Genomic DNA, 14,661 nt, shown 5'->3' with positions numbered 1-14,661 from the left:
AAGGTTTGTGTGCTTGACATTTTATTCTAGTATCGCATGACTCCTGATTGGAGCTTATCCATGTGTGTGTTGCATGTGCTGGATTAAGTTTCTGTCCATTAACTGATCATACTTCTGTCTGCAAAATAGGAGAGGATAGGACAGTCCTGCCAGCTATCAATGTGTTCTGTTACAGGAGGTAGTTGTGATTGTGCAATGCAGGTGTTTTCATACTTGAGTCGACATAGTCAGTATAAATGGATTCAGAGTGTCCTGTCAAAGAAAACAAACCAAAGTGATAACTATCAAGGGAATATTAGTTATGTTTAGCCTTGGTATGGCAACTCTTTTTGCTTTCCCCATGGCTCTGTAGCCACAGTCATTGCAGTCCTGGGTAAAATACACAGACGTTTCACAAGAACTACAAAACGTATTGACTGTTAATGTACATGCACTAATAATTAGAGTCAAGCATGTAATGGCTGTGAAAACATACACTTAATAGACAGTTAATCCTGAGTGTGTCCACTTGTGTACATACAATCAGACACACACAATTATTTGATGATAAATGGCTTCACCTGAAAATTGTCACGGTATGTGAACTAAAGAGCACAAGTGCATCATCATGCCCTTTGTGTTTTGTTTGGTTGTATTCTATATTTATCCTCTAGATTTGTTTGTCCCTTCCTGTATTGTAATTGGTCCTAAACATTTATACCAGTGTATTCTTCATGTGTATTCATGATACTATGCCATGTTCTATTCTCTGTCTCTTGCCCTCTCACTCTATGCAGACTTGCTGGCTGTAAGCTAACAGAGGAATCCTGTAAGGCTGTAGCCTCTGCTTTGCAGTCCTCCGTCTCCCTAAAGGAACTGGACCTGAGTGATAATGACCTGAAGGATTCTGGAGTTCAGCTTCTCTCTACAGGACTCAGTAGCCCTCACTGTAAACTGCAGTCTTTAAGGTTTGTGTGCTTGACATTTTATTCGAGTATTACATGACTCCTGATTGGAGCTTGTCCATGTGTGTGATGCTTGTGCTGGATTAGGTTTCTGTCCATTACTGTCACACTTCTGTCTATAAAATAGGAGAAGATAGGATAGTCCTGCAACTATCAATGTCTCCTGTTACAGTTGTGCAATGAAGGAAGGTGTTTGAATACTTGAGTTGACAGTCAGTTAATGGAGTGTGTTGTCAAAGAAGACAAACCAAAGTGATAACTATCAAGGGAATATTAATTACATTTCCCTTTATATGGTTTGACCAGTCAATCTCTATAGGGAAGAAAATAGATAGCTAATGCATGTTTAAATTAATTTACTTGTCAGATCAAGGTGAGAAGAGAAGAGTTTTCTCTCTTTCCAAGTTTATAACTCTGAATAAATGTAAACACACTTACATGTTGGACACATTGGCCTAATAATGAGGAAATATTATGTTTTGTTTCAGACTGTCTGGTTGTCTCATCACACATGAGGGCTGTTCTCTCTTGTCCTCTGCCCTCAAATCAAACCCCTCCTACCTGAAACAGCTGGATCTGAGCTACAATCACCCAGGAGACTCAGGTGTCAGAGAGCTCACAGACAGACTGGATGATCCCAACTGTAAACTAGAGACTTTCAGGTGAGTTCTGGGTGTTTATCTGAGTTTGATGAGGTTGTAGTGGAGCTGGTCATCCATTTGTATCCTCTGTTGGAGACTGTTCTGATATTCTCATGTTTCCACATGCTCTTCTCCTATCCCACATACTGTATTAAACTGGGCATGTCATGGCCCTTTAAGTACTGTAGACAAAAGTCCCCCAGTTCACACATATGAGTAGTTTACATTTCTACAGTTCTAAAATTCAACACCACACCATCCACCCAGGCAACAGATTATTAAGACAGCCTGTACAGTGTCTCACTCAAGGGTGAAGGAGTTATTTTCTCCTTCACTCTTATAAATAATGAACATAATTATAAATGATTAAATACATAAATAACTATAGAAATAGAATAGAATAGAATATATACTTTTTTGATCCCGTGAGAGAAATTCGTTTCTCTGCATTTAACCCAATTTAACTGAATTAGTGAACACACACAGCACACAGTGAACACACAGTGAGGTGAATCACACACTAACCCAGAGCAGTGAGCTGCCTGCCCAACCAGCGGCGCTCGGGGAGCAGTGAGGGGTTAGGTGCCTTGCTCAAGGGTACTACAAGCCCCAAGCCCTAACCAGTAGGCCACGGCTGCCCCATAAATAAATACTTGAATAACATCCTCAGCATACAGAGCAGTAAAAGACCATCAGTTCATATGTCCAGGCCCCAGTACACCCAATCTGGCAAAGTATTCTTTGGTCACTGGTAGTCTGAGATTTATGTTTCCCATTGACTCTGATTCATCCCATAAAACGATATTTTGAAAATTGACTCAAACTAATGGTGGTAAATGTTGACAGCAACCATTTCACTTACCCAGTTGATTTTGTAGATGACATATACACACCAAGAATAACAGAAATCCACTGGAACAATGTGCATACAGTAAATGTTATGGAAACTGTCATGTCCTAAGACTATGCCCATTCCTCAGTTTTTTTGATCAGTTCATTCCAGAATGTACCATAATGATACACTATGATTTAAATGTACCAGATGGATGAGAATAATAATTGGTAAGGAGGTAGAATACTTTGGCCTAAAGACTAAATAGGCCCAAAAGTACAGTGAAATGGCGCCATCTTGTGGCCATTATAGTTCACACGCACTTGAAAATCTTGTTTTAGGAGCTGATAGTTTTCACAGCATTTCTCCACATTGCTCCAACAAATTTCTGTTATTCTTGCTGTATTAAAACACCTCATGGTTGAAAGAAAAGAACCAAAGCGCTCTAAAAATGTCCTTTTCACTGGTCTTTGCACGAGAAAAATAGACAGATGGATTAGAAGAAGAATTTGTAAGTAGTTACAAGCCTTTTGCCCTTGCACCTTTAAACCTATGGATGACATCACAGACGTTTTGCCCATTAATTATACAGTCTATGCTCTAAACAGGCACAGAGGCATTTAGACATTTAATATTTGTTTGTGTACAATAAACACTTTGTGTGTATCTGGTGGCCATTATAGTAAATGCACACTTGACATTTTTTTCTGTTATTCTTGCTGTATCTCTCTTTGAAACAGTGTCAGTGTGGTTGAAAGAAAAATGCTAATGTGCCCTCAAAAATGTCCTGTTGACCATTACATGAGAAAAATGTTTCTGTGCCCTATAATGCCACTTCAAAAATAATTTTGAAGAATGTTTCTATAAGGTGGCCCTTATACCGCTCTGCACTTGCTCTTCCCTTTGAAGTGTGCCCTTCCATTACCTTGGAAATCCAGAGTTCTCGCAAGAGCACAATTTGAATTGTGTCTGCAAGATACTCTGGCCACGAGCAATGATATAATACCATTTAATATCAATACCAATATCAAACAATCAAACCGGCGTAGGTGGGACAAAGTCGAGCTGAACTGATGAACATATCGCTACAACTTTCGGTTTTGGTTGTAGTTACAATATCCAATTGCGTCAAAGTCCAGAATCAGTCAGAGTAAACATTGATCATAGTGTTATCCAATGGCGTGCAGTGAGATTTTCAAGCGCATGTTTGGTGCCGCCCCTCGAGTTGGGCCATTTTCATTTTTCATATTTCGTGGCCACAACATAACACAACATAACGTTCTTCTGGCATTAGAGCAGTAAGTGGATTCACTTAGCTAGCCCAGTTCATTCACTAGGATCCAAACAGAGATGTACAGTACATGTAGTTTGAAGCTACCAAACACCTCCATGTTTTCAGTTACACAAGTAGTCACACGACCAAGTATGGTGAGACAAAATAAAATGTTGTCCATTTCTAAGCAGGTAAGAGGGATAACTATATTGTGTGGCGGAATAACACTTGGGAGCACTTAAACTCGGCGCAGTAATATCCTCACTCCAATTTGAAACTGAAAGTGCAAGAGTGATAATATTACTGTGCCGAGTCATGTTTTACTAGGAAAGGACTCAGATTCAGATATAACAGAACACTAAAATTGGCTCAAAGGAGGAAGAGTTAAAAACAAAATCATCTGCTCAACTCTAGGGACACAGTCAGTCCAGAGAAAAAAGCATAAAAGTCCAATCTTCATTAAAGGCTGTAATTAGAAATTAAAACAAAAATAGCTCCAGCAAAATCCTCTGGCAGAACAAAACAAAGGCAGAGGCACAGTCAGCAAAATTCAAGCAAAACCTAAATCCTTTTAGGCCAGTCCCTCCACTCGGTGGCCATATTGTAACACACTTTGGGCACTTATCAGACATCTGTTTCGGCCATTTGTGCGCAAGGCTCACAACATGATTGGCACAATGTATCAACTTTTGGCGATAGAAGGACATGTGTTAGACAAGTGTTAGACAACTGCCATATTTGTGTTATGAACGAACCCATACACTTTTATCGGACATGGGAAATGACATTCTTTGAGTGCTACAGTATGTCTCCTCATTAGAAAGTCTTTGGCAAAACTCAGTCTTGTAGGCATTTCTATAATGTATCCTCTAAATTTGTTTCACATCCTGTATTGTAATTGGTCCTAAAACCTTTTTACCAGTGTATTCTTTAAGTGTATTCATGATATCATGCCATGTTCTATTCTCTGTCTCTTGGCCTCTCACTCTATGACTACAGACTTGCTGGTTGTAAGCTAACAGAGGAATCCTGTAAGGCTTAATGGACAGTTAATCCTGAGAGTGTGTCCACTTGTGTACATACTGTACAATCAGACACACACAAATTTGATGATAAATGTCTTCGCCTGAAAATTCTGTCTCAATATGTGAACTTAAGAGCACAAGTGCATCATCATGCCCTTTGTGTTTTGTTTTGTTGTGTCCTGTATTTACAGTATCCTCTAGATTTGTTTGTCCCTTCCTGTATTGTAATTGGTCCTAAACATTTATACCAGAGTATTCTTTATGTGTATTCATGATACCATGCTCTATTCTCTGTCTCTTGCCCTCTCACTCTTTGCAGACTTGCTGGTTGTAAGCTAACAGGGAAATCCTGTAAGGCTGTAGCCTCTGCTTTGCAGTCATTGGTCTCTCTGACAGAACTGGACCTGAGTCACAATGACCTGAAGGATTCTGGAGTTCAGCTTCTCTCTACAGGACTCAGTAGCCCTCACTGTAAACTGCAGACTTTAAGGTTTGTGTGCTTGACTTTCATTCTAGTATCACACAACTCCTGATTGGAGCTTGTCCATGTGTGTGTTGCATGTGTTGGATTAGGTTTCTGAGCACACTTCTGTCTACAAAATAGGAGAGGATAGGATAGTCCCGCCAGCTGTCAATGTGTTCTGTTACAGGAGGTAGTTGTGATTGTGCAATGCAGGTGTTTTAATACTTGAGTCGACATAGTCAGTATAAATGGATTCAGAGTGTCCTGTCAAAGAAAACAAACCAAAGTGATAACTATCAAGGGAACATTAGTTACTGTATGTTTAAAGTTGGTATGGCAGCTCTTTTTGCTTTCCCCATGCCTCTGTAGCCAGTCATTGCAGTCCTGGGTAAAATGTACAGACGTTTCACAAGAACTACAAAATGTATTGATTGTTTATGTACTGTACATGCACTAATAATTACAGTCAAGCATGTAATGGTTGTGAAAATATACCCTTAATAGCCAGTTAATCCAGAATGTGTCCACTTGTGTACATACAATCAGACACACACAATCATTTGATGATAAATGGCTTCACCTGAAAATTATGTCACGATATGTGAACTTAAGAGCACAAGTGCATCATCATGCCCTTTGTGTTTTGTTTTGTTGTGTCCTGTACAGTATCCTCTATATTTGTTTGTCCCTTCCTGTATTGTAAAAATGTATACCATAGTATTCTTTATGTGTATTCATGCTACCATGCCATGTTCTATTCTCTGTTGCTTGCCCTCTCACTCTATGCAGACTTGCTGGTTGTAAGCTAACAGAGGAATCATGTAAGGCTATATCCTCTGCTTTGCAGTCCTCCGTCTCCCTAAAGGAACTGGACCTGAGTGATAATGACTTGAAGGATTCTGGAGTTCGGCTTCTCTCTACAGGACTCAGTAGCACTCACTGTAAACTGCAGACTTTAAGGTTTGTGTGCTTGACTTTCATTCTAGTATTACACGACTCCTGATTGGAGCTTGTCCATGTGTGTGATGCATGTGCTGGATTAGGTTTCTGCCCATTACTGTCACACTTCTGTCTACAAAATTGGAGAGAACAGCAACTATCAATGTGTTCTGTTACAGGAGGTAGTTGTGATTATGTAATGCAGGTGTTTTAATACTTGAGTTGACACAGTCAGTAAATGAATTCAGGGTGTGCTGTCAACAGCCAAAGTGATAATTATCAAGAGGATATATAGTTCCCTTTACAGTAGCCTATATGGATTCACAAGTCAATCTCTATAGGGAAGAAAATAGATAGGTAATGTATGTTTACATTCATTTACTTGTCAGATCAAGGTGAGAAGAGACAAGTTTTCTCTCTCTTTCCAAGTGTATAACTGTATACATGTAAACATGCTTACATGTTGGACAAGAACTGATATGTTATAAAGTGAGTTCAGTAGACAGGTAGCAAGACCACTGAATGTAACTCACAGGTAGGCTTCTGCTTCACACCCTATCGATGTATAGCCACCACTATTCCTTATGTTTACACAAATGTCATCATGCTTATAGTTTTTTTTTAACCAGAATTATCATTTGAGACAAACACTTTTCTTAGAGGAAATATGTTATTCTCTGATTTTCACCTGATCAGATGTCACAGAGCATAAACCCTGTGTTCAGAAGTGTCCCAGATGCAGCATCCATCCAAAATAGACTTGGTACCTAATTGAAGCAGAACAGATCAGATCAGAGCTGCGTTTGAGACACCTCTGAATCACGCCGTTGCTCAACTGGTGTCCATCATAGTCAGAGCAGATCAGAGCTTAGAGCTGCATCTGGGAACTGTAACTGGTGGACTAGCAGAGTGGCAGTGGTCAGCTCCAGTGACTGTGTTGTAATCTGAACAGAACACAGCTGCACTTGGTGGAAATCAGCAGTAAAGCAGTGGTGCTCATGTTGTTGATGATGATGAACTTGTGCCTGTATAGAGTCAGTCTATGTGTCTGTGATTCTTGTTTGAAAATCCCATACATATTTATAAAAAACGTACTTCACAGTCACAATTACTGAATGAATGTGCTAGTTTACACTATATTGCATTGGCCTAATAATGAGGAAAGATGATCTTCTGTTTCAGACTGTCTGGCTGTCTCATCACACATGAGGGCTGTTCTCTATTGTCCTCTGCCCTCAAATCAAACCCCTCCTACCTGAAACAGCTGGATCTGAGCTACAATCACCCAGGAGACTCGGGTGTCAGAGAGCTCACAGACAGACTGGATGATCCCAACTGCAAGCTAGAGACTTTCAGGTGAGTTCTGGGTGTTTATCTGAGTTTGATGAGGTTGTAGTGGAGCTGGTCATCCATTTGTATCCTCTGTGGAGACTGTTCTGATATTCTCATGTTTCCACATGCTCTTCTCCCACATACTGTATTAAAGTGGGCATGTCATGGCCCTTTAAGTACTGTAGACAAAAGTCCCCCAGTTCACACATATGAGTAGTTTACATTTCTACAGTTCTAAAATTCATAACATCACACCATCCACCTAGGCAACAGATTATTAAGACAACTTGTACAGTATCTCACTAAATAAATAATGAAATACATAAATAACTTGGATACTTGAATAAGATCCTCAGCACACCGAGCAGTAACAGACCATCAGAACAGTTCATATGTCCAGGCCCCAAGACACCCAATCTGGCAAAGTATTCTTTGGTCACCACTAGTTTGTGATTTATGTTTCCCATTGACTCTGATTCATCCCATAAAACGATATTTTGAAAATGTAGTCAAACTAATGGTGGTGAATGTTGACAGCAGCCATTTCACTTTGATAATAACCCCAGTTGATTTTGTAGATGATGTATACAGCAAGAATAACAGAAATCTTCTGGAACAATGTGGAAAAATGTTATGGAAAAACTGTCATGTCCTAAGAAGACTATGCCCATTCTGATCAGTTCATTCCAAGAATGTACCATAATGATACACTATGATTTAAATGGCCCAGATGGATGAGAATAATAATTGGTAAGGAGGTAGAAGACTTTGGTCTAAAGACTAAATCGGCCCAAAAGTACAGTGAAATGGTGCCATCTTGTGGCCATTATACTTCATGTGCTCCCCAACAAATTTCTGTATCTTTTAAACAGTGTCCCCATGGTTGAAAGAAAAGCGCTAACATGCCCTCAAAAATGTCCTATTGACCATTCCATGAGAAAAATGTTTCAGTGCCCTATAGTGCCACTTCAAACAATAATTTTGAATAACGTGTCTATAAGGTGCCCCTTACACCGGTCTGTACTTGCTGTTCCCAATGTGTGCCCTTCCATTGGAAAGAGGTGCCATTATGGAGTGCCCTCTATGCTGCCGTCATTTGCAGTATATGCAGTGGAATGCAGCCCTGTATATTGCTCTACATGAGAGAAAGCATAAAGAAGTGCCAACGCAGGTGCTCCTCTTGTGGATAAAATGTGATGCAGTGAAGTGAAGAGTGTCCCTACTTGCATCAGTTTTGGATGAAAACTATTTCATCTGACTTGATACCAGGGACACAAGGGCTCACAGGGCCCTGAAGCTCAAGCCTCTGAATCAAGTCACTACTATGTTCTCCACCCACCATATCTGAATAGGGCCCCTCAGTCTAATAACATGGCTTATGTTGTGTGATATGTCTTAACTGGGCCCCTCAGTTAAATAACATGGCTTATGTGATGTGATACGTCTTAATTGGGCCCCTCAATCATATACCATGGGCTATGTTATTCACCTCTGATATCTGAATGAGGCCCCTCAGTCAAATAACACAGTTCATGCTGTGATGTGATAATCATGTGGGATAATCATGCTTTGTAATTGGTATCTTTTTTTCACAGCTGAGATGGCTTAAATCTGTTGATGGCTATGTCATAGTTATACATTTCAATCTGTCAATTTCTTATCACAAAACTCACCAGAATGGGTAATTTAAGGGGATATTTTTCAAATGTTCTACTGGGGGGGCAAACCCCCAGACCCCCTAGCTTAGCTGAGTTTAGAACCTTGTGAGGTTGACTGGTCCTTTTTCATGTCTCAGCCCAGTGGCTACTCCGTCCATACATTGTTTACGTGGGGACCCCATGACGTGAGACATTTGTCCTTTTTGTTTTTTCACCTCTGCCCTTCAAAAGGTCTGAGTCTGACAGAGAATGATCCACAGAGAAAAACAGACAAAAGGCCAATCTTCATCAAAGGCAGTAATCAGAAGTGTGTATTAACGCAGAAATAGCTCAGGCAAAATCCTCTGGCAGAACAGAACACAGGCAGAGGAGCAGTCAGAACAATTCAAGCAGAGGTCAAAACCAGTCAGGGATATACAGACAAAACTCAGTCATGCAGGCAGGAACAGCCACGAGACAACAGAACATTCTGGCATGAGAGCAGTAATTGGAATCAGGCTGATTGAGGCTGATTGACATGCAGAGCTGGGAAACAGGTAGAGAGAGGTGGGAACCAGGAGCAGACAGGGGAAGGGCAGAGACTCAGACCAACAGCAGGTGTACACTACAGCTTCTGTAGACGGGGACAAATAGACAAAAGACTTACAGAGTATGACACACACTACACATTATTACAGTAACTGGTTCAGCTCACCCAACCACATGTCCTGTCCAGTCCTGCGTCCTTCCAGCAGGAACGGCTCCCACTGCAGGACCACCTGCTCACCTGTCTGGGGAAACTGGGTACATGATCTGTGTTTTGGGTCACACCCCTGTCTAGGGTCAGGAGCAACAACAGAAGAGAGAGCCTACAAAGATGCATTGAAACAAAGTCAGTGAATGTGTTTAGAGAATGTATTTGAAAGAAAATCTATGAAAATAGACATTAAGACCTTACAGTAGAACAGTATCAGGTCACCACAGAATTTGTCTGTATTTACACTATTCAGGTCTGTCTAGTTTTGGAGTCTCACAACTTGGAACAATCCTGTTACAAAGAGCAGAACCCCGATGAAATGTGGTCCAGTGCAGTTGTCACACCACACTGTCAGGTTGTTTGGTAACACACTTTCAACACCTGGACAAGTTTGTGGAAGGACTTTCATGAAGTCCAGGTGCTGGTGGTGATTCTAGATGAGCTGATCTGTGTTGTACGACCAGGTGAGGTCCTCACTGATGTGACCTTTGGGGAATTTAAAGGAGCTCAGCTTGTCCACTGCAGACTAGTTTCAGCATATGACAATACTAAAAAACACACAAATAGTTCCCATAGCAGCATGTCACTCAGCTTGACACCTCACTCCTGAACGCTGTCTCATCACCATCAGAGGTCAAGCCGATGACAGTGGTGCCATCAGGCTCAGCACACAAACTTGAGGGCAGCCAGTGTTCATGATTAGTGTCTTTGAGGAGAGAGGCCCAGTGCTGACCTGTGGTCTACCAGTGAGGAAGTTGATGATCCACTTGCAGAGGGAGGGGATAAGGCCCAGCATGAGAAGTTTGTCTGTTAGTTTGAAGGGGCTGATGCTGTTGAATGCTGAGATGGAGCGAGTGAACAACATTCTAACATGGCTGTGTTTATATGCAATGGAAATCCCTGAATGATCTGATACGTTGATAAGAAAATTGAAGTGTTGAAGTGTGAAGTGTTGAAGTGTGTGTGTGTGTGTGTGTGTGTGTGTGTGTGTGTGCGTGTGTGTGACTGTGTGTGTGCGGTGTAATACACGTGATGTGTATATCTTTGTCTGTCTCTCTCTCTCCCGCTCTGTGAGTGAGTATTTATTCAAAGAGGAAGTAGTTCTGGAGAGATTTGAGAGAGATTTTGGGAGTTTGTGTGTGTGTAGGAAACTTAAGAAGTTACGGTAGTTTTGCCGTTTGACGTTCAGTCAGGACGTGTTCTATTTGAGTCTGTGCTTTGGATAAATACGCTGAACACACTAAATCCTTCCCTAAGTCACTTTACTTTTACTTAATAGACGCTACTCTTGAGAGATCTCCTGCTTGATATGACTCAGTTTGTGCCATGTTTTTTCCTCTCATCCTTCTTAAGGTACGACCATGGAGGAGAGTGCAGGATTAAACCAGGACCAAGAAAATGTGAGTGACTTTACTTTTCCTGAAAAAAGAGCTATACGCATGATTTACATGAAAGTATTAAGTTGTGTGAGGTGAGTGTGTGTGTGTGTGTGTGTCTGTGTGTGTGTGTTTATCTGTTTATTGTATGTGTGTGTCTGTCTGTGTGTGTGACAGAGGTTGTGCGAACGTATCTCTGTGTGCATGTGTGTGTGTGTGTGTGTGTGTGTGAGGGTGTATCATCCACTCCCTCACTGTCTGTGGGCTACAGAGTGCACTCGGGTGGGAAGCACCCTCACAGCTATGTGAAGTTCCCTTGATTAGTGTGTAGGGTATAATACCACCCTCAGCTTTGGGACAAACTCCCTAGCGGAATAATCACGGAACCATGGATTTGTTTTAGAGGCGTGGCCTACTCATATGGAGCTAACATTTTGAAACGTCCTCCATGGCGTGCTGCATTAATTGATACACACCCTTGACGAGGGGGCATCGGTGTTCATTAGATGCTGGAGGGTTTTTAACACACTAACACTTGACAGTAATTGATTTTGGATGGCCCTTAATATGGCGAATCCTCCAGGTGATCGAGCAAATGTATGCAAAAGTGCAAGGTGGCTAGGGAGAGGGTGAAGTAACTAGTTTCTCTCTAACACACACACACACACACACACACACACACACACTCCAGAACAATCCTTTATTTAATTTAGACAATAATTGACAGTTCCTGACTGTACTGAACTTTTGAGTGTTGTGAGTGTGGAATGAAGGGGGAAGATCAGAGCAGCACAACACAAGACTGAGGGACAAGAAGGAGAAAGAAAAAGTCATTGTGATCTGATTTCAGACTCTGATGACAACCTTGGTGAATCTTTAACACACATGTGTACATAGGGAGTGGAGGGGAGAGATGTAGAGCAGTGGACTAATGATGACAATCTTGGTGAATTATTGAATGGCATATCCTGCTGCTTTACAGGTGTAGTGCCATGATGGCGTCCATTTAGACTCTTAGGTGCTGGGCAGTAATATTCTGGTGCTAACATGGCTACTAAACCTTCTTGTGTGTGCTTGTTCTATCGCCAATACTTTTCCTGATGTGAACATTTTGAACTGAGTTGTTTGTTCTGTAAAGGACATTTAGATCATTTAGATTTATAATTTAGATAATTCCACTGTTCATTGATGCGTTAAAACATCATGTTGCACTAGCCAGGCATCAGAGAGATGGCAGAGACAGGAGGAAGGAGAACTTGTACAGCATGACACATGAGAGGCCCCTGGCAGCCTATAGGCTTGTAGCAGCAGAACTAACGGCTGACCTCAGTGTGTGTGTTTGTGTGTGTGTGTGTGTCCCGTTTGTGTGTGTGTGCGTGTGCCCCCGTCTGTGTTTGAGTGCTCCGTCTGTCTGTGTGTGTGTGTGTGTGTGTGTGTGTGTGTGTGTGTGTGTGTGTGTTTGTGCCCCTGTGTGTGTGTTTGTGCCCCTGTGTGTGTGTGTGTGTGTGTGGCAGTGGATGTAGCGCACCAGGTAGTGATAGAGCAGGTTAGGATGGACTTAATGATGGCAGTGTAAAAGTGCACCATCATGTGCTTTGGCAGGTTGAACATCCTCTGCTGAGCCTTCTTTGTTCTGGAGCTCATGTTCAGCTCCCATGTCAGGTCCTGGGTGATTCTGGTGCCCAGGAAGCAGAAGGACTCCACTGTGCTAACTGGGGAGCCAGACAGGGTGATGGGGGCAGGTGAGGCTGGGCTCTTCCTGAAGTCCACAAGGGAGAAGAGTAGAGGGGAGAGAACACAGCCTTGTGGGGAACCACTGCTGATGGTTAGCGGGTTGGAGGTGGGCTTTCCCAGCTTCTCCTGCTGCTTCCTGTCAGACAGGAAGTCTGTGATCCATCTGCAGGTGGAGTCAGGCACACTCAGCTGGGAGAGCTTGTCCTGTAGCAGGGCCTGGATGATGCTGTTGAATACAGAGGTGAAGTCTGTCAGTCTGTCTGTGTCTGGTGCCCAACATGAAAATACATTTCTTCATTGTTTGCCAATCTCTACCTGTTGACCACTACAAGGTAGCGATGTCCAGTTAGACTCTTGGGTGCTGGACTATCATGGCTAATAAACTATCCTGTGGGTTTCCTGCTCCTCTGTGCTACCTGCAGAGCTTCATGCCAGTGAATGCAAAGTCCTGTCATCATCAAGTCTTCTCCCAGTTCATACAGCTGGTAGTGAACAACTGAAGAGCCTGACTCTGAATACTGTTTGCCTTTTGCTCCAACAATTTAGTCCTGCCCCATGTTGTTATAGCCATATAACTGATAACGTTTCTGATGTCTGGTAACATTTGACCTGATCTCACAGTCATGAGAATCACACATGTCAATATGTGCTTTAATGACTTTGTCTGTGTGAGTGTGTGTGGGTTTTCCTGTGTATTTGTGTCTGTTGAGTGAGAGTATTTGTGATTGTGCGTGTGTGCATGCTGCGTACGTGCATGGCTGTGGTTTTCTGTGCATTTGCGTGTGTGTGTGCACGTGTTTGTTTGTTTTCCTGTTTGTGTATCAGTGTGTTTGTTTTAATGCCACAGTTGCAGTAGTACAAGGACAAAAGGGGTAAATAAACACAGGGGGGCAGTAGGGGGGGCAATAAATAAGAGGAGTAGGAGCAGGAGAGACAACGCTATATGGGACAATACAAGACTGTACAGTACCACACATAGCCATATTATACATACATGCACACATTATACAGCCATACATATACTGTATGGCTGTACACACACACACACACACACACACACACACACACACACACACACTAAAATATGTAAGACAACTCTACTGTACATACATAAGACCGCAAGCCTATGGACATGAGACTGTGTGTGTGTGTGTGTGTGTGTGTGTGTGGGCTCTAGTGTTTGTGTGTGTGTGTGTGTGTGTGTGTGTGTGTGTGTGACAGTGTGGGCTCTAGTGTTTGTGTGTGTGTGTGTGTGTGTGTGTGTGTGTGTGTGTGTGTGTGTGTGTGTGTGTGTGTTCCTTATTAAGTAGATCCCCCCCCCCCCCCCTACACACACACTGGCATGCACACTCACTGTGTTTGCTGCTTACTCTGTTTCTATTTCTATGTGTGTGTGTGTGTGTGTGTGTGTGTGTGTGTGTGTGTGTGTGTGTGCGCATGCTCTGGTAGCACCAGAGGGAAGAATAGAGAATAGGGAGTGAGCTGGGTGGCTGGCATCCTTGATGATGGACTCAGTCCTCCTCTGACAGCGTGTGGAGGTTGCTCAGACCCAGGTCTCTTGATGGCACAACAGTGTTAAAGGCAGAGCTGTAGTCAATGAACAGCATCCTGACAGGTGTTTGTCTTGTACAGGAGAACTAGGACAGTATGCAAGGTGATGGAGATGGCTTCATCCACAGATCTGTTGTGCTTGTATGCAAACTGAAGT

The 14,661-nt window shown here is 42.3% G+C and overlaps 1 protein-coding gene across 1 annotated transcript in view; it reads left to right on the top strand.

Annotated features, from left to right (window-relative positions):
• Window positions 1-1,475: 1,475 nt before the first annotated feature.
• Window positions 1,476-14,661, top strand: part of LOC134086893 (stonustoxin subunit beta-like) — a gene marked incomplete at its 5' end in the record, with an annotated part of 23,293 nt that continues 10,107 nt past the window's right edge. Inside the window, 2 exons of the mRNA XM_062540086.1 lie at window positions 1,476-1,606; window positions 11,197-11,243. Of these exons, the coding sequence (XP_062396070.1) occupies window positions 1,476-1,606; window positions 11,197-11,243 (178 nt within the window). The remainder of the gene's footprint in view (window positions 1,607-11,196; window positions 11,244-14,661) is intronic.

This window comes from Sardina pilchardus, chromosome 1 (genome assembly GCF_963854185.1).
Source record: "Sardina pilchardus chromosome 1, fSarPil1.1, whole genome shotgun sequence".
Taxonomy (NCBI): Eukaryota; Metazoa; Chordata; class Actinopteri; order Clupeiformes; family Clupeidae; genus Sardina; species Sardina pilchardus.
The sequence above is the reverse complement of the archived record's forward strand: the minus strand, read 5'-3'. Positions and strand labels throughout refer to the sequence as shown.